The sequence below is a fragment of the Haliaeetus albicilla genome, chromosome 3 (assembly GCF_947461875.1).
Source record: "Haliaeetus albicilla chromosome 3, bHalAlb1.1, whole genome shotgun sequence".
Lineage (NCBI taxonomy): Eukaryota > Metazoa > Chordata > Aves > Accipitriformes > Accipitridae > Haliaeetus > Haliaeetus albicilla.
The window spans coordinates 9,360,316-9,387,546 of record NC_091485.1 but is presented as its reverse complement, the minus strand read 5'-3'; the positions used below and the strand labels follow the sequence as shown (position 1 = coordinate 9,387,546).

The following is a 27,231-nucleotide window of genomic DNA, read 5'->3' as shown; positions in this document are numbered from 1 at the left end:
AATACTTCTGTGTCCTTTGAACAGTTCCATTTGATTTTGCTGGAACTAATCACAGTGCAGAAAGTTAAAACACACCTAATTTTACACATCAGGCCTTTACATTTTTGGCTGTTTTTCTTTGAAAAGAATCCAATAAGCACTCTTAATTTGACACCTATACAAAACCAAAGTATTTGTGCATTGCCATCTAGATTCCACATTGCCATATGGGATGTGGGACTATTTATTGTGGTCTTCTCTTAAGAAAACAGTATTTCCTAAATCACACTTAAAATTCTTAGACTACATGTTTTGAAAACTGCATTTTTTTTATTTCTACATAGCACTCTTACCTCTTCTTCCTTCAAACACATCATTGATTTCTCTTAACAACATAGACATGTCACTCAGTTGAGACTCCCAGGCCTCACAGAACACCTCAAGATTTTCTTTTGCAATCTTGCTAGATGGATGTAATGCCAGTGTTTCTGCAGCAGAAATTATCTGGACAGAGAACAAAGTATTTGCTACTGAATGTCCTAGCACATAGTGTTGCACAGAAATTTACAAATGCCTTCACAGCCAAAACACAAAATTAAACTTCTACTATTATGTCTTTTTAGTGTATTCATCTGACATTTGCAGGCTTGATGATCTTCCTTGTGCACTCTTTTAGCTACCACCCAACATTAAAGTGTAACTGTTTCTTAGACTGCTTTGAACAGTTCAACATTAGGTCTCCAAAAAATTCATACCAGTAATTTTTATTGATTTATGCCCAGTAGAAGTGGCCAGATAAAAGCTAAACATACCTGTGGGCCAGTGACCTGAAACGTATCTTCTGCATGTATGCAAGTAATCTCGAGGGGCTCAGTTCCAGAAACATGCCTCAATAAGCGACACATCTAAATATTTTTTATAAATTTAAAGAGAAGATAATGGTAAAAAATATGCTTTAATTATTATTATTAAACAAACACACACACACAAAGTTATTTATAGTCCTTTCAGAAACTTATTGGGGACCACACAACTGGGTGTTTCTCAGGGAGCATTTACAATAAAAAAACAGGGCTAAATCCTGACTTGGAATGTGTAGAAAATCACCAAGAGAAAGAAAAAGTCTTAATAAATAAATAAAAATAAAACAACAACAACTTCACATACTTATGACTGAATAAACCTGAAAGTAATCAGACACCTACAGAACTTGGAAAAACTGTACCATAAATTACTTCACCAAAACAGGCTTACTTGGCAATTAGCAACCATGTGGAAAATTTAGGCTTTCATCATCCAGGGGACTGAATTATCTTTGAGCAAATCAGCATCAAATTAATTTAGGGAAGAAATACCGCTTCCTTTTGCATTAAGCAAAATATAGTAATCTTTTTTTTTTTTTAATTAATATTAAGAGCGCACTTTGGGTTGAGAAGAAACATTGAGTTTTCTGATCAAAAGGAGAATTTAAACAGACAGAGACAGCACTTATGAAACTAACTGCACTGTCCATCATCAGAAACGCTATAAGGCCTCACATACAAACACTATTTAACCTCATGGTTATGCTGGGGGAAAAAGGAAAAAAAAAAAATCAGTGTCTCACTGGAACACTAATTAGTCACACAAAAAGGGAACATCAAAGCTGGAGTTAAAAATCCACAGCATTGATTTGCCAGTCCCAGAAGTTTAAGGGTGTTGCTTCTGCATATTCATACTTCTGGGATGAATCCTCAAGCCCCATATGGTATCAGAATTTTTAATTAACGAGTATTAGATGCCATGCAAGTATAGCTGCTAGCATCACCATATTCCAGATCAAAATGATATATCTTTGTATGTCTCCTACTGGTACAGTTACTTCTGCTCGTCTGTCAGACGAGAGAGCAACAAGGTATACGTGGCAGGCATCCTCTCCACAGGCACTCCTAAGAGCCATGAACTCTCTGTAGTCTTGGAAGTTCTATTTGTTCGCATGTGTGAATACTACAATACGAAACTATGAATGTATTAGTACATGAAACATACATGCTGCTTTTCACAAAGGAGAAAAGCTTTTCTGTGGCCCTCTTGACTGATAAAAACTACACAAGATCTTCAAAACAGTCCAGTTCACTGCATTAAAAAAAACCTTAACCTTACATTCCCAGCATTCTTAAAATGTGTCTTTGCAGTCAGCTGTTGCTGGAAGCCTAGTGCTTGAAAGAAAAAGGCTATCATCTCTACTTGGATCTAGAAACCTATTTTTTTAATGAATATTTTAGCCCCTATATATATATATATGTACAGATTGAGTCTAGATCCAGGAGGAGAATTGAGTACAACTGTACATCCCTTCTATAACAACTGTATGCAACAGTGACACCTCTGGCTCAGACCCTACCACGAACAATACAAAATTCAACAGTATACTAGGAAAATAAAATAAAAGTTACAAAAACACAGACCAAAGCCTTCCTAAAGAACAGACTAAGACAAATCTGGCCACTCATTTTCCAAGTGCCTTACAAAATTAAACCAGTCTTGAACTCACCTCAACAAGTTGTTCTTTCTGCTCTGATAGCTTGCAAGTATATTCTGCTACAGCTTCAAGATTTCCTTCTACTCCTGTGATTTTTAATGCTTTGAGAACCATATGATCCATATGGTATTTTAGCAGATCTGCTGCCAAAGATGTTGCTGCACTGTGGACCTTGAGTAGCATTAAAAGAAGAGAGAGAGATAAACCTTGGAAGGAAAAAAAAATTCATCCAGTACCAAATCGAATAAACTTAAGAGATTGATTTTTCCAAGAAGCAAAAAATTTACTGCCATGAAAGCTCATATACAGCCTCCATATTATCTGGGGCTTTAATTCTTCAATTACTATTCAAAGTACAAGATAAAATCCACTGCACTCCGAAAAAGCCCCCAAAAAACAAACAAACCAACCAACCCACCCAAAAAACAAAACCCCACAACCAAATATGGAGAGAAACAAAAGAGCAGCTGGGTAAAATGAGGACATGAAGTTATCACACTGCTGCTTTCTGATAATGTTACAGCTGGGAAAAAAAACAGGTGCATGAATTCATGAGGCAACAAGTTCAGCATAAGCATGGCACAATGGCCACTTCTCATGAAGAACACACATTAAACTGTGTGAATCAGACCGAAGCCACACAGCACCTGAGTTAATAATATATTAAAAATTAAGTTCCTATGAATACATTTAATTCTCAGTGATGCAAAGAAAAGCTTGAATATAATCAGCTTGTGACACAGCCTTAGAAAAGCACAAAGCATCTTTTCTGCAAGGAGACTGAAGCCAGAGATGGGTCTTGAGGAAGCCTCAAACACTCTCCCTATACTCCCAACAAGCAAGGAGCTCCCCCTTGAAACACATCCCTAAATCCAGATACACTTTCAGACCTAGGGATCTGCTGAAATTGTGCTGTGAAGGACTCCGCCTGACAACAGCTATCAGCGACAGCTGCTGCTAGTTCCCAGTGACTAGTCATAGTAGGTTTACCTATGCCCTGTAATCAGCCCCATTTTAAAAACATAGGGAAAAACAAAATAGCAACCTCTTCAGAAATAGCAGAGCATTCTTATGCTCATAGGACTATTGTAAGTCTTGTAATATTACACTCACTTTGCTGGACTGCACTGAATATACAACAAACTTGGCTGTTCAAGAAGAAAGTTATTTTTCAAGTTCTTATGAATGCAATGAGCTTGAAATTGTGACATTGGTGGGCCTTGACTCTGTAGAGATGAGAATGTTTACTAGAACAGTATGTTGGGTTTTTTTATTCCACTGGACTCTACCTATTTTTACCCTCTTCCCCTGGCAGTAGTTCCTGTGCAGTCCAGAATTAAGGGGCTTGGGTTTGGGGGTTTTTTTGTTTTTTAATTTCATGCAAGAAACCTGAATTGTTGCCTCAAAACCTGCTGTGACTGTTTTTTTGAAAAAAGAACAAAAAACTTTGACAACCTGTTATAAACTATTTATATAGTGTTGCTCGCATGCCATTAAAAATTAGCACAAACCACTAATCTCAGAAATGAAGTCAGCTCTGAAGAAAGGACATCTGCAAGGCTTGCAATGTTAGAGTAGGAACTGGCAATTCTCATTTATATATAGGCTACAGACAGATTACCTTTTCATTAGAGATTCTTTTCATCCTGATCCAAAAAAGAAATTTACTTCTACTTAATGCTGCCTCTGATCATTAGCAGGAAAATCATCTCAAGGAAGGAACGTACCTTTTGTTTCTTCCATAAAGTGACAGAGATGGGAAATAACTACTTTTAACAAGGCTGTCTTGTGTTCTCAGCCACCCAGGCTCTCAAAACCATTTTAATTAGTCACAATACTTAAATTTCACCAGCAGAGATCCTGGTTGCTGACTGATACACTGCAGCACCGAGAGTCAGACTGACAGGACAGTCCTCCTCAGCCACATACAGAAGCATGGCTACTCTGGGATCAACCCAGTCACTACACAGAGAACAATGAAAATGACATAGTACTCTAGATTTACTTCTACGAGTAGCATGAATCCTGTGCATTTTAAAAAAGCTCTTACTAAGCAAGCTTTCATACTCTACAGGTCACCAAATCAAGTCATATAGAACTTAGCATTTGTTAGTCTAGAAATCCACACCCACTCACATTTGCTCTGCAATTTCTAAAACAGCGTGCTATGTTTTCACCTGCACTGCTTTTCATATGGAGCTACATCACAGGGCATAGGTAACCCACTATTTTGTATTTTATGCCACCTCTGTTAGCTGGTTTACAGAAGGTAATTTTCTATTATTGTCACCTGACAATTTTTTAACTTAAGTGTGGTAAATGTGTAGTCTTTGTTGCATGACATTTTCATAAATAGAAACCTGTGGGTAGGACAATATGGTAAGATTTACATTTATGGAGCTGCAAGAAAATACAAGATATTAATGCCTTCTGCCACATACTATATTCCAGCCACCTTTGGCTTTATGATCCATGCAATTACATAGTCACATACTATTTTGACTGGGAACCCTTCCTCCTCATTCAGCACACAGGAACGATGTTACTCAAAAAGGATGATCTTACAGTTAAAGCAGCTGAATGTCACTCCAGAAAAGCTCTGCTACTGACTTCCTACATAATGGTGACCAAAGAAAAAACTATTAAGAAAAGTGCACAAATTATGTATCCTCCATTTTCTGGGAGCCCAACACACTGCCTGACAGCAGAAGTGCAAAGCACTTAACTGCAACTGAAATAGATTCAAAGCACTGTTCAAATCTTCAGGACAGCTGCAGGAATTATAATCTAGAAGCCAAGATTTCTCATTTTGCCTCTATTAAAAAATATGCAGCATGATTTTTTGAGCAGTTGAGGTTTTCCAGTCACAGCAGCTGAGAGCTCAGTCTAAGCAAGTCCACTATACTTCTCTAACATCTTTGCACTGCTCTGTAGCCTAGTATTGAAACCCTCACTGTCCTTAGTCTTCATTTCTCCATCTGTTTCAAGGAATAATAATATGAAGCAGTTGAAAAGATACCCGAATGCTTTGCAAATATTTTGGAAGCTGCCAGAAACCAGTAATTCTGTATTTGGCTCAAATCTGTGCAACAGACAAGGCAGCAATACTACCCATTAAGGGAGACGTAGGGGTGGCAGGGGAGGACCCTGATCAGCAAGTGCATTCCAGGTACCAAATGAGGCAGCTATCTCACATGTGTAAGCTGACACCCAGCATGCTTGCATTTAGGGAAAAAATGATTTACAACAGGCACATACGCAGCTGCCAACTGTCTAGAAAAATACCTGAGTACAAGGCACTGTCATAACACATTTCTTCTATAGAAATCAATAGAACAGGTTAAGTACAAACAAACAACAAATGTAATTACTCATTTAAGCACACACTACAAGAAAAAGTATTTAAAACAGTGATGCATGCATCTCCAAGGAAAGGTTAGCCTTTACATCTGAACTAATGATTATATACATAGTACTTATTTCCAAACACTTCTCTTGTTTTATTGTTGTCAGAGTTAGCAAAGAGCGTATGTATCCAACAGATTTCTCATCAGTTCTAAGTAAGGACACAGAAGACAACTGCATGCTAGCTCCCCGATATAATTCTGATTTAGCTACTCTTGTCTACAAACAGATACTAGCCTTTTGGGGTACAGGGTCCTATTTTACAGCTTCACATACAAGTAAGAAGTTCCAGCTTTTATTCAGTTTATGCTTGCTTAAACTAGACTTACCTCTCTTTTAAGTTCATTCATGCACTGGCATGTTTTTAAAATGGCTACTTCCAAGTCTTCCATGAGATCCTTTGTCTTCTGGTTTTGCTACAAGCCAAAGAAAGCAACCAACAAAACATTACACAAAAAACCCCAGCAAATCCCAGGTTCACATCATGTGTCATTACTTCAAGTTGCTTTAGAAGACAGCTCTTTCTTTCTAGATGTAATGTTTTCATTTACACATCTTGTTTATACTCTACTTGAAAAATTCTTTTATAGAAACTTTTATCACCAAATCAAATCTAAAAATAATAGTGATGCAAGCTAATTGACTGTTTCTGTTGAAGAGGAATTTACTTCTAAACCTCACTGAACTTTTTTTCAGGAAAAGGGTTTTCTTAAGCTTTACAACTTCCAAAAATCTTCTGTCTAAACATCCTGAAGTAGAGCAACAGTTTAAGGCATTTTTTAAAATTTTTTTTAAATGCCCTTTTAAAATAAAGTAGTACCTAAAGTGTTATACCAAATGTTCTACACTGAATTACAAAAAAGTTACTTAAAGCATTCTTGTAAGTCTTTAGATCGTTGTCCAACTTAAACAAGTACAGTAGCTAACAACATTTTGTTGAGGTAGCTTCAAGACAGAGTTCCCACTTCTGCAAATAGCACGTATGTATGGAACAACCCAAATGTCAAGAGACATACACTGCGAGAAGAGTTAAGTAGCAGTAATTTTGCATTGTCCTCCAAAACCTACTGGAAACAGTTATCCCTAGGTGGGACCGTTAACATGGCCATAGCTGAGAAAAAATTAGCCCCTCAGAGTCTAAATTAACATAAACATACACACCCAAAATGTGTGTAGGTATAGACACACATACCCTCCATTTTATTTAAAGGGAAAAAAACCCCACCCAAGCCAATATGATAATTTTCTCAGGTATTCTTATCCATTCTAAGTCTCAAAGCTACCTGTTTCTCAAATCTAATGCTTTCCTTTACATAATGTTTGTAGAAGTGTAACATCACAAAATCACTTTTAACACAAGGAGCATAATGTTTTACACTCACTAGCATATCCTTTTTATTTCTTTTACTTATTGAATGCGCACATTTTTACTCCTTCTATGTGCAACTTTTTTTTTTTTTTAAAAACATGAGTGAAGGAATTGCCTAGCCAAAATAAGATTACAGGAAAACCTAAAATGAGACAGTAGCTTGCGATCTTATGAGCTCGAACATACACAGGAAGGATTTCAGAAACATTTAAGATTCAATCAATAGCATTAGATTATCTGTTGTGCTCCAGGTAGTTTTCATTAACATACAATAAGACAAAACAGAACAGATCAGTGATGTCAGTCTAATTTAGACTTGACCTAGGTTACAAGACACTTCTGTTTTAAAATACACTCTTCACTGAAGACTCAGTTACTCCGCTTGCTAAAAGGAAGTATGGCAAGTGCAAAGGGAGATAATTGGGTGCTCTAAGAGCTCTACACATCCCTCAATTCATGTATCCCCAAGGCACGATAATTTTTTTTTTTCAATCAACAGTCCTGCTTGAATTACATTAAGTCCCTCAGAAAATATCCACCCTCCAATGAAGCTGCTTAGCTGAAACTAAAAAGCCACCTCAGTGAGCTGATGCTATTTTATCTGCTTACTGCATCTTCAGTCACAGCTAGGCTGGGTTACTTATTAATGAAAATACTTAATGCATAAGCACACATGTGCACGCCCAAGTATTTTCACGGATCATATATATGCATAGTTCTGTACTAGGCTCTCATTTCTATCACTTGAAATGTAGCATGTATATTATTTAGAGGTGATCATTTTCCACCAGTAAGAGAGCTTAGAAATACCCAAGTGTACTGGTTTTGGCTAGGACAGAATTAATTTTCTTCATACGATCTGCTATGGTGCTATTTTGGATTTGTGATAAAAACAGTGTTGATAACACAGGTATGTGTTAGCTATTGCTGAGCAGTACTTACACAGCCTTGCTTTCCAGGGCTAACCACCAACACCAAGCTAAACACAGTTTTAGTTTCTTATAGTTAGGGGATTCTATGCAATTAACATTCTGTATGTGTCTTCTCTGTAATAACAAATTTGTATTATCAGTAAGATTTATATGCTCTTTAAACAGCATTACTGCGTTAAGAACACCTGACTGCAGCATCTGATTCAAAGAGGAGAAAAGAAACAAAAATGCTCTCTCATTAAGTAATACACTCAGTTAAGTATCCTATACTAGTACACATCTGCCATATCTCAGAGGGTCGATAAGATTTCATGCTCTACGTTTCCCCAGGAACAAGACTGAAAAAACCAAGTCAGAAACAGAAACTGCATTTTCCATCTCTGCTCTTCCTCCTCCTTCTGCATGTATCTTCTATGATCTTCAAGGAACAAGACAAATGACAGGGGAGGCTTAATGTGCTTATTCTCTAAAAAGGAAAACTACCATCATTTAAATCTTGTAAAAAGGAAAAAATTGCCTGTAAGTCTTAGTGTGTCTTTACTCTCCCCTCCCTCCACAAGATCAAAAAAACAGTTCATTTTTTAGAACTGCAATAGTTTCAACCTTATCAATAGTTTAAGTGTTTTCAATATTCTGTTGAAAACAAGAAACAGACGCTGTGGTCACTGCCATGGGACAATTGAAGTCTCTGAACTACTCAACCAAAAGACCTAACTGTTTAAGGCTGTGCAATGATACTTCCATTTGCCTTCTTGTTTCCGCTTACAGCTTCATTAAAATTAGTCTACTGCCACTAGTGGCCTAATTTAACCATCAAAGAATCAATGAAGCGATACCACTGGGGCAGGGGGAAGACAGAATGTATTGAAGCTGCAGAAGCACAGAACAAACTCTGGCTTCCTTGATCAGCTCTCACTAAGAGGAATAGACACAGTTCTTTCCTCCTAGACCAGAAGAAACACTGCATTAAAAATTTCTTGCCAAAGTAGAGGTGAAAAGATTTACTTTGCTAAAAAGCTCTTACAGCTTGCATCCACACTGAAACCAGCTGCTCTAGCTCCATTTTAGCCTGTTTAGACAGCTCCAAAATGTGTTCTCTGTGCTCATGACTGGTATAGGCAGAGTCTGTGAAGTCCTCCGTATGTTCCAGGATAACTTCCAGCATTGTCGAAAGGTTCTCTTTTGAGAGAAAATAAAGATTCTCACGAAGACCCTCCACCTTATTCTGAAAAAGAAGCATATCAGTTCCTTGAGAATTTATGTGGTTATACAGTTGTGACACAAATGCAGAAAGCAGATGCATGATTTTGCATTTTATTTTTCTCCTCAGTGCTTTTTTTTTATTATTCACTTATTTTCAGAGTAATCCAACAATTTGCTTGTATCCAGACCTCTGGTTTAAGGTTTGGGATTTTTTTTTTTTTTAATGTAGTACCATCAGCAAATTACTGGCCACTTATCAGAAGTAACAGCAAATACATTACTGTTCTACTGCCTACTGCTGTCAATAAAAAGTTAAGTGCAGCAAGTTTCAGAAATTGTGTATTCAGATTTGGTTTGATCTTTCCACATCCATATCATCTATTTGGAGTATTTTTCTAAAAGTTTGCATGTAGCAAATTGAATACTTTGAGGCACTTTCAAAAATTTCAACCAAATTCTAAAGGGGCAGGGGGAGTAAATAAAAATAATAAGAAAATCAAAGTGATAGGCTCCAAAGAAAGAAGGCATGGTTGTTCATTAACTGTTCTTAACTGACTATGAAATTTTGAAAAGCCTTTATCAGGAAAAATCAACTGAGCTACAAGATACGATTTCAATACATAACATTTTCCTTTGAATGACAGTTTGCTCTTTTAAATGTTTGGATGAATATTTTTGTGTACAGTTTTAAAAATATTTCCAATTACAAAGCAAAAATTCTTCAACAACTATTTTAGTGAAGTTCTCATCAGTATCTTGATACTTAAGTTTATTCAACGTCAAGGCATCACCTCAACAAAACTAATGTTCTTAATTCATTCTGATTCAGGAAGAGATGGCAAGTAGCAGAAGGTGTATTTTGGCAACGGCAATGAAATTATAATCACCTCTTGTCAGATTCTCTAACATTTTGGGACAGTTCTTTAAGTTAACACTGCTGAAAAGATGCAGATGCACCATTTGGAATTTAAAATTCTTTTTTTTTTTTCCTTCAAAATTCTAGTTTTGAGGCAATTCATTAGGCTATAGAAAACAATGCTATTTCTACTCTTACCTTGAATTCTTTGATGCCAGAATATATGCTGATGGGGACCATTTCATTTTCTCCGTTTGGTCTAGAGTCAGTTACAATTTCTATTACCTGTTCCAAGGCTAACCTCATCCGATGAAAAACGCCGTCTTTGTTTATACGAGCAGATTCACAGTCTGGATGCCTCAGACAAGTCTTTTTAAAGAAAGCAAAGTAAGTATTATGAAAGGGTACACATGCAGTAGAGCAAAATGAATGCTTCCTGCTCAGGCAAGTCTAAACAATGTGTTAGAATATGATAAATTCTTTCTGATAAACTGCTATTGTGTTAAGTAGAATTCATACCGTTACTCAGAATATAAAGATTTTCCTGTACTCATTCTTTACTCTTACACCCTTCTTTAGCATGAAGTTTAAAGTGGGGCTGAGAAAGAAGAGTCAGCTATTCTGCCAGATGTCATACGCTGTGATTTATCCAAGTTGTGCAAGAGCTCTCATACTTACTCACCTTTGAAGCAGTTAGGAGCATCATGGTGCACTTCTCAAGAACAGCCCTAGATGCTGCCATTCTAGCCTTTTTCTTCTCATCCTTCAAATCCTAAACACCAAAAGAAAAACTGACCTGAATATTACACAGTATCTAAAATGTTAACTGCTTGTGAGACTGGAAAAAGGAAACACTCTTGCAGATGGATGAGTTGTGAGAAAGCCTCTTTATGTCTGACAACTGCTATTTTCAGCCAAACTCATGATCTAGAACTTGCTTTTCAGACAGATTTTAATTTATGCATTTATTCTCAGCTCTATTCAATTCAGATTTCAAAGAAGGAAGATCTCATAGATACAGAGCATGTTATGTAAACTGTCACTAATTTTGCTATCTTTATCATATAGCATTATTCATAAAACAGAAAAATGAGGGGAAAAGAATAGCTGACAAAAATATTTTCTGAAATGGGGGGAGGGTAAGGCAGGGACAGAGAACACCAGCTTTTCATTGTACTGCAGTGAAGGAAAAGTAAAATAAATCTCTTGTCTAGTTGAGTGTTATATTTACTACATACCAGTAATAAAGTTTTAACAGGCTAAAAAAGCAATTCCTCTGAAGAAAGGCATTGAGTACAGAAACTTTTCAAGAACTCTCCAAGGAGAGGGATATACCTGCAAAACTGAATTATATCCCCAGAAAAGTCCTTCAACAGGGAAGAATTTAGAGTCCAAATTGGAATGGGGCTAAGAGGGGGGGAAGATGGCAAGACATGAATCCCTCAACATGTAAAACAGTCTAACAAGAAGAATTTACACAGCTACAACCAAGATCTTCTCAATGCTCGCAAAGATAGCTGAGCGCTATTTCAGTGTTAAACAGGCAACTGAACGGAAGCAGCTGAAAAGCGAACAGTTTACAGGATGGAATTAATCCTAATTTACCCTAGATTACAAAAAAAAACCCAAACCAACAAACCCCAGATAAATCACAGCAGCAGTCTGTTTTGACATTTTTATTAAAAAAAAAATAAAAAATCTTATTTAGCAACTACAGAAAATCTTTAGTATCAAAATCACCACATTTAAAAAAAAAAACCCCAACCAAAAAAACCCTCAAACCAGCTCATTTCTGAAATTCTGACATTACATTCTGATAAGTCTGACCACACTCAAGAGTTTCCAGCATACTTATTATAACTAAGGAAAAATACCTCAAGGTATGTTCCCTCCCAATAAAATTAACAATGTCACATAGCAGCCTACACACTGTAAAGTGAGCATATCAAGAAAGTCTTGACAATTTAGAAAGCAGTAATGAAACACTCCTTCCAAAAGAGTGATGTAGGCAAGGAGGGGAGAGTCAAAGACCAGTTAACACTGAAACCCAAAAATAGTTGGAAAAAATATCACTTACTAGTAATGCACCTTTCTCCTTCCAAGGAACAACTGCTATGAATATTTCAGGGAAAAATAAAGAGAGTTCATTTCCAAGCAAGTATTTCCTTTAACTATATGTAGCTTTTCCAGAACTGATTCTTTGATACTGAGCATGTACTTAGCAGACCCAGAACATATCAACAGTAAAAGGAGATGCATGAGGTTGGCCAATTGTTTATACAAATTCAATTCTGAATTTTGCTGGCTATTAGGGACTCTGTATATCTGTATCAGACCCTGGTTCAGTTCTGAATGGAGGATTTGACTGCCAAGGGGAAGCAACTAGAGCTCACAGCAGAAGCTTAAGCCTCAGCAAACCTTTTATTTACATGGAAATAGCAGCAAAAAGCTTCCTGCATGAATGAAAGACTTTGAAATAGTAGCTACATGTGAGAAGTAAAAATCTATTACCTCAACATAAGAAGGTTTTGATCTAAACCTAGAAAAATATTCCATAATAATAATAATAATAATAATAATTAAAAAACCCACCAAGCAAATGCTTTATTAGGATCTAAAGATTTCATGTTTGGAGTTTTCTAAAATAATTACTCAGCTTTCAAATCCCTTCACTATGTGCAAACATCAAATGTTTCTGTCAAGTAACAACAGAAATTCTCTACCAGAGTAACAAGCCAGAAAAGTTAGAGCCAGAAGACAGTGATTGAAACCAAAGGACATCTCAAATAACATGCACCCAGGCTTCTGGAAGATATGCAGATCAAACAACAAACACAGTGATATTTCTCAGGCTGAGCTTTAAAATCAAAAGATGTCCTTTGGGTGGAGCAAGGAGAACAAGTTAGGTATCATAAACAGGACACCAGAAATTGTTTTGTTTTGATATAGTTAATCATCCCAGAAGAACCCAAATCTTCCAGTGAATCAGATGAAAATGATACCTTACAACATCTCTCACAGTTTTTTATTAATACTTACATTTTGCCGATCTCCAGTTAAATGGGCAAACTCTACCATTTCATTTCCAAACTGGCTGAATATTTGTACAAACTCCTGGAAACTACTGACTTTTTCTAGTTGTTCCATTGTTGCAAGAACCTACAAGATAAGGGAAAATACTGTAGTTTATCCAGATGCTAAACAGAAAACATTATTACTAAACTAGGAATATTATTTGCAGACACTTCTAAATCATGTTGTTTAAAATGTATATATTTTGTTACTATTTGAGCATTCATAACTCAACAGCTGGATATCAAGTCTAAATTAATAATCATGCTTCATTCAAAATGAGTCATTTGTTATCAATCCTCAAAAAACATTTTCCTCGCTCTTCCTAGTACCAAGAGTAACAGTATTACAGGATTCAGTTTCCAGATTTAGGAAAAATGTTACCATCATATTAAATTTAAAAACATAAGTACTTGAAATTAATATACAAATTATATCCTTATGTTGCAACTCTCAATTTCAAAGTTCAATTTCAGATGCATAACTTTCAAAGTCTAAAACCACAGTTGCACAGTCAAGACAGGTGTTCTAAAGGCTGCGTGCATTAAAAAAAAAAAAAGAAAGAAAAAACCCAGCATTCCACAAAACAAAAAAGTTAGAATTGAATTAATACGTAGTTTTATACTTTCCATAATAACTTACTCTAACTCTGAAGATTTTTATTAGCTCTAAATAAAACAAAGAACTAAATGAACCCAAGCTGTATCAAGCTTTTACTTTTACTCAAGATACATAAAAGCATGTGAAATTAGCATTTTTTTAAAACATTCAGCAAAAATTATCATATAGCTTATAAATTACTGAAGCTATCCTGCTGAAGTCACTACAATATGGTTTATTACAGAGATTAACATTAGGGTTTTTCAGGTTAGATGTATAGTTGCTAATCCCAAAGTGATCTTTCAAATCCATTAAATTACTTCAGAAGGGAAGACAGTCAAAGCAGTTCTTTATTGTGTTTCAGACTGGAGGTAAGATACTGCATGAAAATTTAACAAACTGTACTTGAAAGGGAGAAACTTCAACATATTTTTCCTTTCCTATACCAAAAGCATCTTCCCCCCAACTAAAAAACCAGTCTACATACCTGATTATGACAAACAACCCCTTTCCTACAACCCAGGCAAAACCTCCTAGAAGCACCTGTTCTTTTGTAATAGAGCACCTGCTCAACCTCAGAGTTATAATCTACGTAAAGCAAGTGTTTCACTAAATCCTGCGAGTACTGTGGAACCGCCACGGCTTTATCATGCAATATTAGACTGCAGTATCTGCCAGAGTATCTTATGTTATGCAGCCAGTTCCGCAAAGGCTGCAGAAACAGGAACTTCCATAATTCAGGTGTTGATGCATGAGCAAGGCTGGGGTATAAAGGACTTGGAAGGAAGCTGCACAAAGATGGAGATGTGAAAAAGCAGTATGAGAGTGGAAGAAGCAGAGAACCACACAACTGGGAAAATGAGAATGTAGAAAAGTGAATGTGGAGAAAGGAGAAAACATACAAGTTAAGGTCTAACTTTCTCTTTTAAGAATGGATAAAAAATAATAGTAATTATGCTCAATCGTTCTTGGTTTAAGCAAGTATAGTACTTCATGAGTATGGTCTTGCTTGCAAGCAACTCTGTTAGAGGTACCCTAGAGCAAGTGTTGCTGTCATGACAAATCTCTTGTCAAATAAAAACTTCAGTGAAAGCACATGCATTTCCATTACAGCTAACAATTCTAGACATTCCCGGCAGAGCTGACATTCCAAGAAACTACATACAGGGAGAAACTGTATGGACAGCTCTAAATTTGTCTAAAACTTATTCAAGAAGTTGTTAAAATGCAAAATACCTGTGATGTCTTCATAATTTTTCATTTTAAACTTTCTTCAACATGAAGCACACAGTAATTAAAAGGTACATTTTTAAATACAAGGTTAAAAATATGTATCAAAAAAGGCTTTAAGCGCCTATTAATATCTAAATTAGAACATAGTATTACACAGCTACTGCTGCACTATGAATGTCACCTTTCAGACAGTGGTCATAGGCTAACATCACTTCAGGGCACATCCATATTTTGATCCAATCCGCACAGGGCAGCAATACCCCCCCCAGTCTGTCACTTCTCTCTTCACTGTTCTGGCACTCCTAACCTCACTAATGACAGTAAGCGGAGCAAGACTTTAAGCTCACTGATGCAGTGACTAAGTCTGACGGACAGTAAAACAAATTTTGTAAGGTAGGAAAGATGTGGGCAGGGACCTCAGAAACGCACACAATCTAAAAACACAGGGAGAGTATATATGGTGCAGAGGATGGAGAAACAGGAACAGAGGATCATTGGGATCATCAACCAGAGCTTGGGTTCTGGAGCAGATCACCATTCCAGAACATCTCAATCACTTCATCAGTCTATGAGATTGGATGTCCAACCACTAAGCTGGTTTTTTTTGTTTTTTTTCCTGTCCTTTGGCCTTGGTTGACTTAACTACTCTTGATTCATACGAGGAAGATGATGATGAAAATGAAAATGAAGGCATCCAGAAAGAGGCAGCAAGAAAACTGGCACTAAAATTTTAATACTAGCGTTCAGTCTGGAACAGTGACCCACTTTAAGAAGTCAGCATGTGCTCCAGTTGGCAGTACTCATGATCCTGTTCCTGCCTTTCCATCCTCTACACGGTATTATACTACACTGCCTCTGAGTATTTGTGTGCACTTCTTAAGTCCCTGCCCACATCACCCCTCTACCACAGTATTTCTTACAGGAAGAACTGCTTTGCTATCCATCATACCAGTGTCTTGACACACTTTTCAGAAGTGTACTCTGTAAATATCAGGGTATGCCTGTATGAGACACCGTCATTTGTTTAATTTGGTCCTAGAGATGTGAATTGCTCTACTGGTATCATAAACAGAAGCAGACATTCTCAAACACATGTAGATTATGCATAGAAAGAATGCAGTAAAACCCAAAAGACCACAAAGACACGGCAAGCAGTCTCAGACACACTTACGCTGGAATATGAGACTTCATTTTAAATACCTTGAAAATAAGTTTTGCACCTATGCTTACTATATTCATATCACTGTATATATGACAGTGGTTTCATATATATTTAAGACTATCATAAACCATGCCCTGCTGCTGAAAGGATATACCCCTCCTTATCCCTTCATGACACAAACACTTGCACAGTTGCTTTGTAGCCTAAATCTGTGTTAACACCAGCCACTTCTGGAAAAGTAAATTAATTCAGGTCACTGCATGCCTGCAGACGACAGGAGAAGAAAAGCTCACAAAAGGCAGCAAATGGTATTAAATGCACCATTCGGGTCTCCAGTGCAAGAAGAGACCAAAGCTGCAGGTAAATTCAGCAAATTAATATTGATAAAACTGCTGCCACCTTCACCAACTATTAAGAGAAGAAAAGATCACTATGACTGCTGTGCTGCTAAGTCTAAAACCAGACTGAAGCAGGTATTACGGTAGTTTTTGAATCCTGGACTCAAGTGTCTTGGATCTAGAAGCTGCAAAATAGAGAAGAGCATGTCTGGAAAGCAAACTGAGAGAAAGGAAGAGAGATAGCATGAGGAGTCAAAAGAGGAAAGAGGGGCACTGCTCTGGGTTACAAGTTGAAAATTAATGGAAAAACCCAGTCCTAATCAGGCTCTCATTTTTCAAATATGAGGTTTTTCTATTTTTGTTTTAGCACATCAGGGGAGGAAAAAAAGGAAGAATATCCTACAGGCAAGACAGTGCAGTACATGAAATAGATTACATGTGAGGTTAAATGGGCCTTCATACATTATTTAAATCAACCAAGTAGTTTCAAGCTAAGTTTCAAGACATAAGTTAAACTGCACAAAAAACTTTAAATCTGTAAACCTCACTTCACTGGCACAGACTTTTATCAGCATTCCTCACAGCTTTTTGCCTTAGATACATTCATAATGCTCTGCTTGTACAAACATCCTGTGCTTAGCAAGTAGAAGCTTTTATTGGCCATTTTACTGACAGACACACTTTCCACCTCACAGCAAATTTAAATAAGAAGTAACACAGCATCTTCTCCAGCACACTAAGACAATAGAGCAATACAGGTCACAAAAATGTAGAAAGTCACTGAAAATTGTTATTTGATTCCTCTTGACTTACAGCTATCCCCTTTCAGGTATCTGATAGCTGAACACGTGCAAGACATTCATTTTTACCTCTTTATTTTGCACTTCCCCTACAGATACAATGAAAATACCACTTCATTTACCACCACTCTTTTGCATTGACTGTAGGTGTCAGTTAAACAAAAAAAAGAAGCTACAAATACCTTGTTTCTGGAAGTTATAATTTGCTTAATAACAATTCTGTCTGCTAACACCAGCACCTTTGTGACAGAAGAAAGCAACAACCTTGCAGCTTTTACCACACCCGTTTTGTCAGTAAAGATTGTTATGTGGCTATCAGATTCTGGATGATCCAAGCTTGCCACGTCCGTAAGCTGTGCAATTGTTTCACCTAGAGGGAAGAAAGAAATAATTAACATTTCATACTTAGAAGAAAGATACTGGGCCATTAAACATTCTTAACTTTTACCTTTGATGGATAAAGCAACAGTTTCAGAGCTACTTACTTTTTATTCCACTTCACTTCCTTCTACTGACTGTTGGTGGCACCCTCTCCATATTTAAATTTGGACTATTACTCAATACTGCCTCATTCTTCCATGTGTAACATACACTGATTCTCCTACAGTAGTCTATAGATATTTGAGGTGGAGGGGGTGGAGCTGGGGAGTGTGAAGGGAGAAAACGTTCATCGGAGGTATTTTGCCAATTTTAATAGCAAAAGTCAAATCAGTGTCGACACTTGCAGCATCAACGCACTGAAGGAATGAAATTCAAAGGAAGAACTACAAATTCCCCTCCACTTCCCAAACTTCAGTTAGTATTCCTATAATTTATGGATTTCCTATTCCTGTGAAGAATAAAGACATTCCAAACAGTAACTTTATAACTTATAGGACTGAAGCATTATAATGAGACTACTGCACTTACGTTCAAAGGAGGGCCACCAAACAGTATGTTGTCAGACACAGGAGAGAAAAAAAGGCAAAGCAGCACTGATTATCAGTTCATAAGGATCTCTTTATTCAACTAGTATTTTATATAGTAATAGTTAAATAAGACTATTTGACCACCTATTTTTTATGTGGTTAAAAATTCTACAATCCAATGCAGCCAGTGGATCTCCTTGTCTGAGAAAAATCACAGGTCCCTATCCAATTAAATCTTCTGGAGTACCCTAGATAATAGCTCAATAGAGGAAAGGCATAGAGCAGTTTCCTATTCCACAACCACAGGATGATTGCAGGGAGACTGAACCCAGGCAAGCTCCGAGACATGCTTTTTGTTGGCATGCAAGACAAGATGATCAACCTACAACTAACCTGCAGATCATCCTTGAAGATAAAATCTAGAACATTTGATAGAGTCCCCTATGACTCATCTTCAAAACCTCAACTAAGGTAATTCACCTAAGCAGACAAGATACTCCAAAAGCCTGATAAAGCCAGAGGTCCCATATGAGGAACCTGAAGGTGCATTATTACTCTGGAAATAACACACACAAATACTATGGAACATGGAAGGCCTGACAGTCCTTCAAACTACAGAGCTCCACACTTCATAGTGTTTATGTATAGATTTCTCTCCTCTGACAATTGTAATCCCTTGAGCTCCTAAGTTGCCTGAAGAGGTATTGCGCTATGGCAAAGAACTCCCAGTACTTTTGCTTGGATGAGGCCAGGTCATAAAAGCCATGCTACAAAAAATCAGAAGGTCTCTCTAGTGTAAGTATGCAAATATGATAAACAGACAATGCTCTGACATGGTGAGTTCCACAGCTGAAGGGCCTGAAAATGAATAGAAGCAAGAAGAATTATAAAAGTACAGCTATTATCCAAACAGCGAGGGCAGCCAGATGTCCTACAGCTTCACTGTCGGTGTAAGTCTCCAGTCAGGCATGGAGATCATTTAACAGCAAAACAGATTGGCCATTGCCTTCTCCACAGTCAAACTGATTTCAGTTCAGGCCAATCTCTAGTTGGAACTGTTCAACTTTGTCAGCAGATTAACCCCCATCTCTTCCTTTGACCTCAAAATACATGTGACAACATAAAATGCTGTAGAAACACAGAGAGAACAATTACAATAGATGTAAAGTGCTTTTGGTAACCAAGGAAGAACGCACAACATCATTATCCCATTTCTTATGCTGTGGGATTCACCTTCTTGAAGATGATTATCAAGCCTTAAGTGAAGTATCTAGTCAAAGAGTAATTGGAGAACATGGAAAGAGCTGCAACATCTGCCTGTCAAAAGCTCCAGACAGCCCTAGAAACATGAGATTTTTGACAACAGAACAAAGGCTTCCTTCTCTGCCTGCAGATCTGCAACTACAGAACAGGAATGGTGCCCTGGGAGTAAGCTATGAGGAACAAGACCTGTTAGGGTAAAAAGACTGATCTAGGGACTACTGAAGCCACCTGGGCATACACAAGTCCATGGGACACATCTGAGAGTGTCAAAGGAGCAGTTCAGTGTCACTATATTTCTGCTATGATGTCTGAAAGATTGTGACAATTGGGACAGATTTCCAGTGATAGAAAGGCAACTGTCACACCCATCTTCAAGAAGGGTAATAAGAAAACTTCAGGCAATTAAGGGCTAGTCAGCCTCATGTCAGTCTCCAGGAGTATTGTTAAAATCATCTCGGAAGCCATTACCACATGAAGCAGAGAAAGGCAATCGGGAAGAGCCACCACAGACCGGCAAGGGTGAATAGTCCCTTATCGACCTGAATGCCTTCTATAATGAGATGACACTGGCTCTAGAAAAGGAAGTAATGGATGCTGTGTATCTCAACTTTAGCAAGGCCTCCAACATGATCTCCCATAGAGTCCTTATAACTAAATCATAAGATATGAACTGCGTAAGTAAACAATAAGGTGGGTAGAAAATGGACCTGACTCTTGGGCTCGGGGGTGGTGATAAGTGGTACAAAGTCCAACAGCAGTCAGTTACACCAGTGGTGTCCCTCAGGGACTGATACAAGGCATCAAAAGTGTTCCTCGGATGATGGACCAGCACGTTTAGCAAGTGTGTGAACAATGCCAAACTGGGGGAGTGTCTGATACGCCGCAGGACAGGGCTGCTGGACAGAGGGACAGGCCAGAAAGGTGATCTGACAGGAAGTTTGTGAAGTCCAACAAAGGCAGTAATACCAAGTCCTGCGTCTGGGCCAGGATAACACCACGCGACGGTACAGGCTGGGACCAGCTGCCTACAGAGAACCTTTGCGGGGAAAGCCATGGGGGTCCTGGTGGACAAAGAGTTGAACAGGAGTCAGCAATGACAGCCAGCTGCATGCTGGGCTGTTAGCAGGAATGTAACCAGCAGGCTGCAGAAATGATTCTTCCCTTCTGGTTGGCACTTGTGAGACAGCATCTGGAGTACCATGTCCAGTTCTGGGCTCCCCAGTACAAGGGACAACACTGACGTAGTGGAGCATGTGAGACATAAGAGGGGAGGTTGAAGGAAGTGGGTTTCTTCCATCTTAAGGAGATAAAGCCAATGGCAGAGTTTACTGCAGTCTACAACTACCTACCTGATGGGCGGATATGGAGAAGAGAGAGACAGACTGCTCCCAGAGGTGTGTGATAGGGCAAAAAGCAACAGACAAGATGTAAGAAAATACTTTTGCCACTGTAAGGGTGGTCAAACACTGTAAGAGGCATAAAAGAAATTGCACAGCCTCCATTCTCGAGTTAAACGTCCCTTCCAAGCTAAGTTATTCTGTGATTCTATTTATCCATTTAAAATTTTTGTTTTCCTTCTTAATTTAGTCCTTCTCCGTACTAAAAGACAAGGCAAAAAACAGGAGAGAGCTATTTATTGCTTCCATTTTAGTCCATGTCTTCTTTTAGGGCTATGCAGTCAACCGGCAGAGAACACTGAAAATGTTATGACACTAACTCATTCTTGACATGTGTTTTCTCTTTTAAATTAACCAGTCTTGCCTAGTTTTGGAGGAAAAAAAAAAGAACAAATCACAGATGGGCATCTAAAAATGTGCTTCTCTGAGTTACATTCCACTACTATACTGTCACTGTAAACACTGACACAGTGCAAGACTAATGTTAGGCAAAATCTGCTACATGACCCTTTGCAGCGTTTTACGATTCTATTTTGAGTCAATCAAATTACAAGGTTTATTACAAGGAAATAGTCATAACAAGTCTGAAACACTTCAGATCACTGATTATACCCTTCACAAGAGACAGATACAACATCTGTCATCCTTCAAAGCCTCTGCAGGATATGCAATTGATTTAAAGACCCCCTACTTCCCTTAGCAACTGAGACGCTTAATGTTCTAAATCCTTTTGTGTTGAAATCATATCTTCTACATCTAACGAAGTGTCCCTTTAATTTTTGAGGCACAATCTAATTTATTGGGTAAAAAGAAGTATGAACAGCTCTACAACATCCTCTGTCCTAAACAGCAAGGGCTTTCTGCTGCCATCAGAACATGGGCTTCTTTTCTACAAGTGTCCTGGTTTCAGCTGGGATAGAGTTAACTGTCTTCCTAGTAGCTGGTACGGTGCTATGTTTTGAGTTCAGTATGTGAAGAATGTTGATAACACTGATGTTTTCAGTTGTTGCTCAGTAGTGTTTAGACTATAGTCAAGGATTTTTCAGCTTCTCATGCCCAGCCAGGGCACCTGACCCAAACTGGCCAACAGTGTATTCCATACCATGGGACGTCCCATCTAGTTTAGGAACTGGGAAGTGGGGGGCAGGGATTCGCCGCTGGGGGACTGGCTGGGTGTCGGTCGGCGGGTGGTGAGCAATTGCCCTGCGCATCATTTGTACATTCCAATCCTTTTATTACTACTGTTGTCATTTTATTAGTGTTATCATTATCATTATTAGTTTCTTCTTTTCTGTTCTATTAAACCATTCTTATCTCAACCCAGGAGGTTTACTTCTTTTCCCGATTTTCTCCCCCATCCCACTGGATGGGGGGGGAAGTGAGCGAGCGGCTGCGTGGTGCTTAGTTGCTGGCTGGGGTTAAACCACGACAACAAGTCAATACGCTCGGCTATAATTGGCCGGGAGATTTTATTGGCTTGCTTGGGAACACAAAAGTTGTTCAAAATAGCATTTTATCAACTGTGTTCAGAGACTGAATTCAGAGGACAGTTATCCATAAGATTTTATCTGCACAAAGGACTGCCTTACCTTGTCCAACACTTAACAGCCCACAGAGATACTGGCACAAAAAAAACCCCATCAAACAAAAAACCAGCAGCAAACATGTTTGATACACTGAATTTCCCATGTAAGTCTTCAGTTAGATCTCAAATGGATAGCTCAGAGAGAATAACTGACCCATGCCAAGGTAAATGTGAGGCTTGACAGAAGAGTAAACAGTCTGTATCTTCACTCCTGTAGATTGAGGCACATTACTGCGTAACAGGAAATAAATCTTACAATGTAAAAAAAGTATAGCCATTTGGTGAGAGAAAACACTGCAGACTATTTTTAGATTCTGATCTCCTCTTGGATACACTGATAGGGAGAAAAAGCACTTGGCTACAGCATAACTGGCAAGTCAAGAAATAGAGACCCAGACTGCACTGCTCCTCTAGCAGCTGAGATTATCGACATAAACTTTGGCAATTTTGGCTTGTCAGCATTTTACTTGGATCTCTGAAGAGAAAACACATGCTTCACATAACAAATGGAATGTTTTTAAATTAGGACATTTCTGTTTGCTGCCAAGTTTACTGGAGCGACCATGAATTTTCAGTCTGAAGTTTATGTAGAATAGTCCTTCAAATCACAAAAACAATCATTCATCACCAGCATGTTTCTAGACATTGCAACTCATTGTTGAGGGATTTTCAGAGAATTTCTTCAGTACCATGCCTAATTTCTAAGATTGCTTTTTTTTTTTAAAAAAAAAAAAATCACAAATATAGGATGAACTGCATCCCCAAAATCTGAGGCCAGCACAGTGATTCAACAAGAAATACACCAGCTAGGACAGCAAAAGGCAAGTTTCTCAGGCTTCTGAAGTTATTTGAAAGATAAAAACCAAACACCCACCCACAAGTCCACTGTTTAACTTAACAGATCAATTTTAAGTACAGTAACCCATGTCTTGGAGTAGAGTACTACTCCTTTCTGCAGTCATCAAGACATTAGTGTTGAAGGGTCACTTATTTGCCTCCACATCCGGAAGCTCAAGATTGTCTCCCTAAAGCCAGAGTAAGCAGAGCCTGTCACACCTATAGGTACTTCCACCTGCTTAAACAAGGAATTTCCCATGATCTGAAGGTATTTGAAAGAAAAAACAAAAACCCACCACCGCTAACAACAAAAGGAACATTCTTCTAGGTGCCGTCTTCCTGAAGGCTGTACTGCAGATGTAAGAATATACACTTACTAAGAGCCACTGAAATATCATGCAAGGAATAGTACTGAATATCTAGAAAAGTAGCTCCTAGCATGACACTGACATTCTCTTACAGTATCAGAGAATGTAACCCACTGTTCGCCTAGACAGAGGCTTCTGGGGAAAGGAGGGTGACAGCAGGCAACTTAATTATCTATACTTCACATTCAATACACACACAGAGCAAGTTTGCAACAAAAGTTGAATCCAGCAAAAAGGCAAGTATGATATGATCTTCATGCTACTGAGGGGAGTCATCAGATGACTGATGTGAGTCATCTTACTGAGTCCTGATGAAATATGGGTTGACACTGACCTTCATTCAGACATTCAGATTTAGAATGCAGTGACCTCAATAACATAACACTCAAATTACTTTAAATACTCTACTGTTTTAGCTTGAGAGCAGTAAACTCTGAAGTTGTATTCTCAACACTCTGCTCTTTGTCTGTAGTAACATCATAAAACAAACAGCAGTCAGGTAATTCCTTGTGGCAAAAGATCCTCTAAAAATCAAAGCCAACACACAATTCCATTCCCTGTCCATAACATGACAGCAATTTAAGTTACAAAATTGGGTAACAGATCAGGCCTTGAATGAACCAGCAGAAGAGGGTTAAGCAGTTAAATAAAGTCCTTACATTATTCCTGACACTAAAAATAGTGTGCCAAGAATGGCACAAGCACAATTTCATGAGTAACTACATACCTGCTCTCCTTGCCTCAATGCAAGCAACACTCATTTCCTCTTTCAATTCATGATTTTCATTGGCTATAGCTTCACCTACTGTTACAAATCTTCCAACTGCCAGGTTAACTGCTTGGCCCACTCGCTGAATTGCTTGCAGAGTCTTGTCTGAACGCTTTGGTTTATCCTTATGATTAATAAGAGTAGTTATCTGTGAACAAGAAGAGTTAATTATTAGAACTGTATGCAAGAAGACATTTTAACTTCTGTATTAAAGGCAAGTTTTGAACTGAACTCAGTAATAGATTTTTACCATACTTCAATAATAAAATTTAATGTTGAGTCATAAGGTGTCATTTAACTTCTCAGAGAATTTAAAAAAAAAAAAAGTATTTGGAGTATAATTAAGTTTGCTCATCTGCTGTGACCTCAGCTTATCTCACATCTCAAATGAACTGAGGGATTCTCCCCCCCCCCCACTTTGCAGTATTAAAATAAGCCGCCTGAGGTCACTCAACAGGCTTTCACACTACAGACACAGTAAAAGTTGAGGAGTCCAATAGTAGACACATCAACATTGGTTTGGGTTTGCCAGTATTGGAAATCTACAAAGTTTTTGTACTGCCAGGTAACTAAACACACTCATCAACTAGGATTTGGGAGCTTTGGCTCTTTTTACTGAAATAAGCCTCTATAAATGACATTTTACCCAATTGATTAAGGCCTGCTTTAATAAAGAATGAGCAGTGGCACAGACTTAACACAAAAAGAACTGTTTGTCTTTTAGAAATATTCTGAAGTATTCAAGCCCTCCCCCCATTAAATTATCCACTGTACTCATAACTTAAACATCCTCAATTACACATTTTCTAGAATTTAGAAAAAGGTTGCCATTTAGATGCAAGGTATCAGTAAAACAATTTGTGAGGACATTCATATTCTGAACTCCACACCCTGTATCAGCTTTTCTGCCTGGTACACTACATTGCTCTATACATTCCTTCTTGGATCACACCGACCAGAGATCAGCTGCATGAAGGCTGCAGGAAACTGAAGATTTGCCCAACACACCAAACATGAGGAAACAAAGAGATCCCTCTCCCACCCAAAGAGAAAGGCAGGACTGCAGAAGTAGCTTCTCGACCAAGGCATTAAATAAACATGAGAACAGTATGCAATCCTGCCACTCAGAATTAATTAATTACAAACTGCATTACAAACAGTATAGGAGTTTTACATTTTTGGTATGATAACCATTTTCTAGTGAGATGCAGGACAGAAGTTGAACTCTGTAGTTTTAAACATCCTAAACCAGCATAAAAGCCATCATTGCTGCCAAGAAAGATAGTCCTGCCTGTCCTTGCCTCCCTCTCTCATTTTTGCAATGAATTTATCTGATGTGGGTTAAACCTGAGTTGTGGAGAAGGTGATGTTTGTTATTTTAGCTTTCCTCATAATCAGTTGCCCAGTCCAGGTCATTGCATAGCTGTATGAATACTTTTGGTGGTAAAAGGGAAAAGGTACAGACTGGAGAGAGAAAGATGGGAGGAAGTGCTCCTTTCAGCTGCAGCGTGGTTTAAAAAGCCCACAGAACTCCATTGTAACACACATCCCCAGGAGCTCAAAGATGTCTGCTGAGAGAATCTCAGAATTACACAAATTACTTAAGTGTTTGAACACCTCAGCTGTATCAGCTTAACCATAGATGTCTTTGCCTGTTCTTCAAAAAACCACAAATCATCATTCACTCATACATTCTCCTACCAGTCAAGCCTACGGTAGAGCACAGAAGCTGTTCCTGTAATGCTCATGTTGGATCCAAGGACAGAGCAGGAAGCAGTGTAGGAACTGTTCTGCTTTGTAATTTGATCAATGCCCAAGGCTTACCCTTCAGATGTCACCGAGTTGTATTTCTAGGAAAAAAAAAAACAGTGGTGTTTTTTAACACCTTACTGGGGCTGGTTTTGAATGCCAGGAGCTGGTTTAGTCAAGTTTGCAGTATTAAACTCTTTGCAATGGAAAATGTCAATAATTCATAGAGCACTTTGGAAAAAAAAAAAGACAGAAAAAGCTAAGAACTACCCCAATAAACAGTGCTGTCCTATCAAAGGACTGCTATGGAAACCGAAGAGTATTTTGTCCTGGTACAAAACATCACTACAGAAATGCATCATCTGCCCACTGCCTTCTTATATATGCCCTACTTCTCCAACTTGTACCTAAGCCACAAGCTCTAAAGGAAGGCCACTTTCTAGAATTCATACAACAAATCTGTCCCTGTAAAAGTCCCCTAGTTCACCAAACTTCAACCCCAAAGCCTATGAACCCCCGATGCCCATCCCAGTGAAATATCATCTTACAATGAAAACAGATAATAAGAGTATACTAAACAAATATCTGAACACCTTCAGGTTCATTCTAGAGGAGGAATGACATTCCCCAAAACACACAATTACCATCACTTCAGTGGAAATTCAGATTAATATCAAAGGGATATTAAAAACAGCTGCACTACACAGCTCTCCTGCATTCCTGCACTGGAGATGCTTTAGGTATACCAAACTATCAAATACCTGAGAGCAGCTGATCTAACAATCCCAGCTGGTGAATTCTTGACTAGTTATGGGCAGCAAGCCTACAGAGATCATTAGACCAAACAGTGAAGAAAACCAATTTGATAGATGGTCATAACTTTGT

The 27,231-nt window shown here is 38.1% G+C and overlaps 1 protein-coding gene across 1 annotated transcript in view; it reads right to left on the bottom strand.

The window, feature by feature from the left end:
* CTNNAL1 (catenin alpha like 1) overlaps positions 1-27,231 on the bottom strand; it is a 63,018-nt gene that overhangs the window by 18,738 nt on the left and 17,049 nt on the right. The window contains exons 2-11 of the mRNA XM_069778777.1: positions 24,556-24,745; positions 17,653-17,840; positions 13,305-13,424; positions 10,948-11,037; positions 10,464-10,634; positions 9,231-9,431; positions 6,235-6,321; positions 2,513-2,671; positions 792-884; positions 333-483 (exon numbers count right to left, since the gene is read on the bottom strand). Of these exons, the coding sequence (XP_069634878.1) occupies positions 333-483; positions 792-884; positions 2,513-2,671; positions 6,235-6,321; positions 9,231-9,431; positions 10,464-10,634; positions 10,948-11,037; positions 13,305-13,424; positions 17,653-17,840; positions 24,556-24,745 (1,450 nt within the window). The remainder of the gene's footprint in view (positions 1-332; positions 484-791; positions 885-2,512; positions 2,672-6,234; positions 6,322-9,230; positions 9,432-10,463; positions 10,635-10,947; positions 11,038-13,304; positions 13,425-17,652; positions 17,841-24,555; positions 24,746-27,231) is intronic.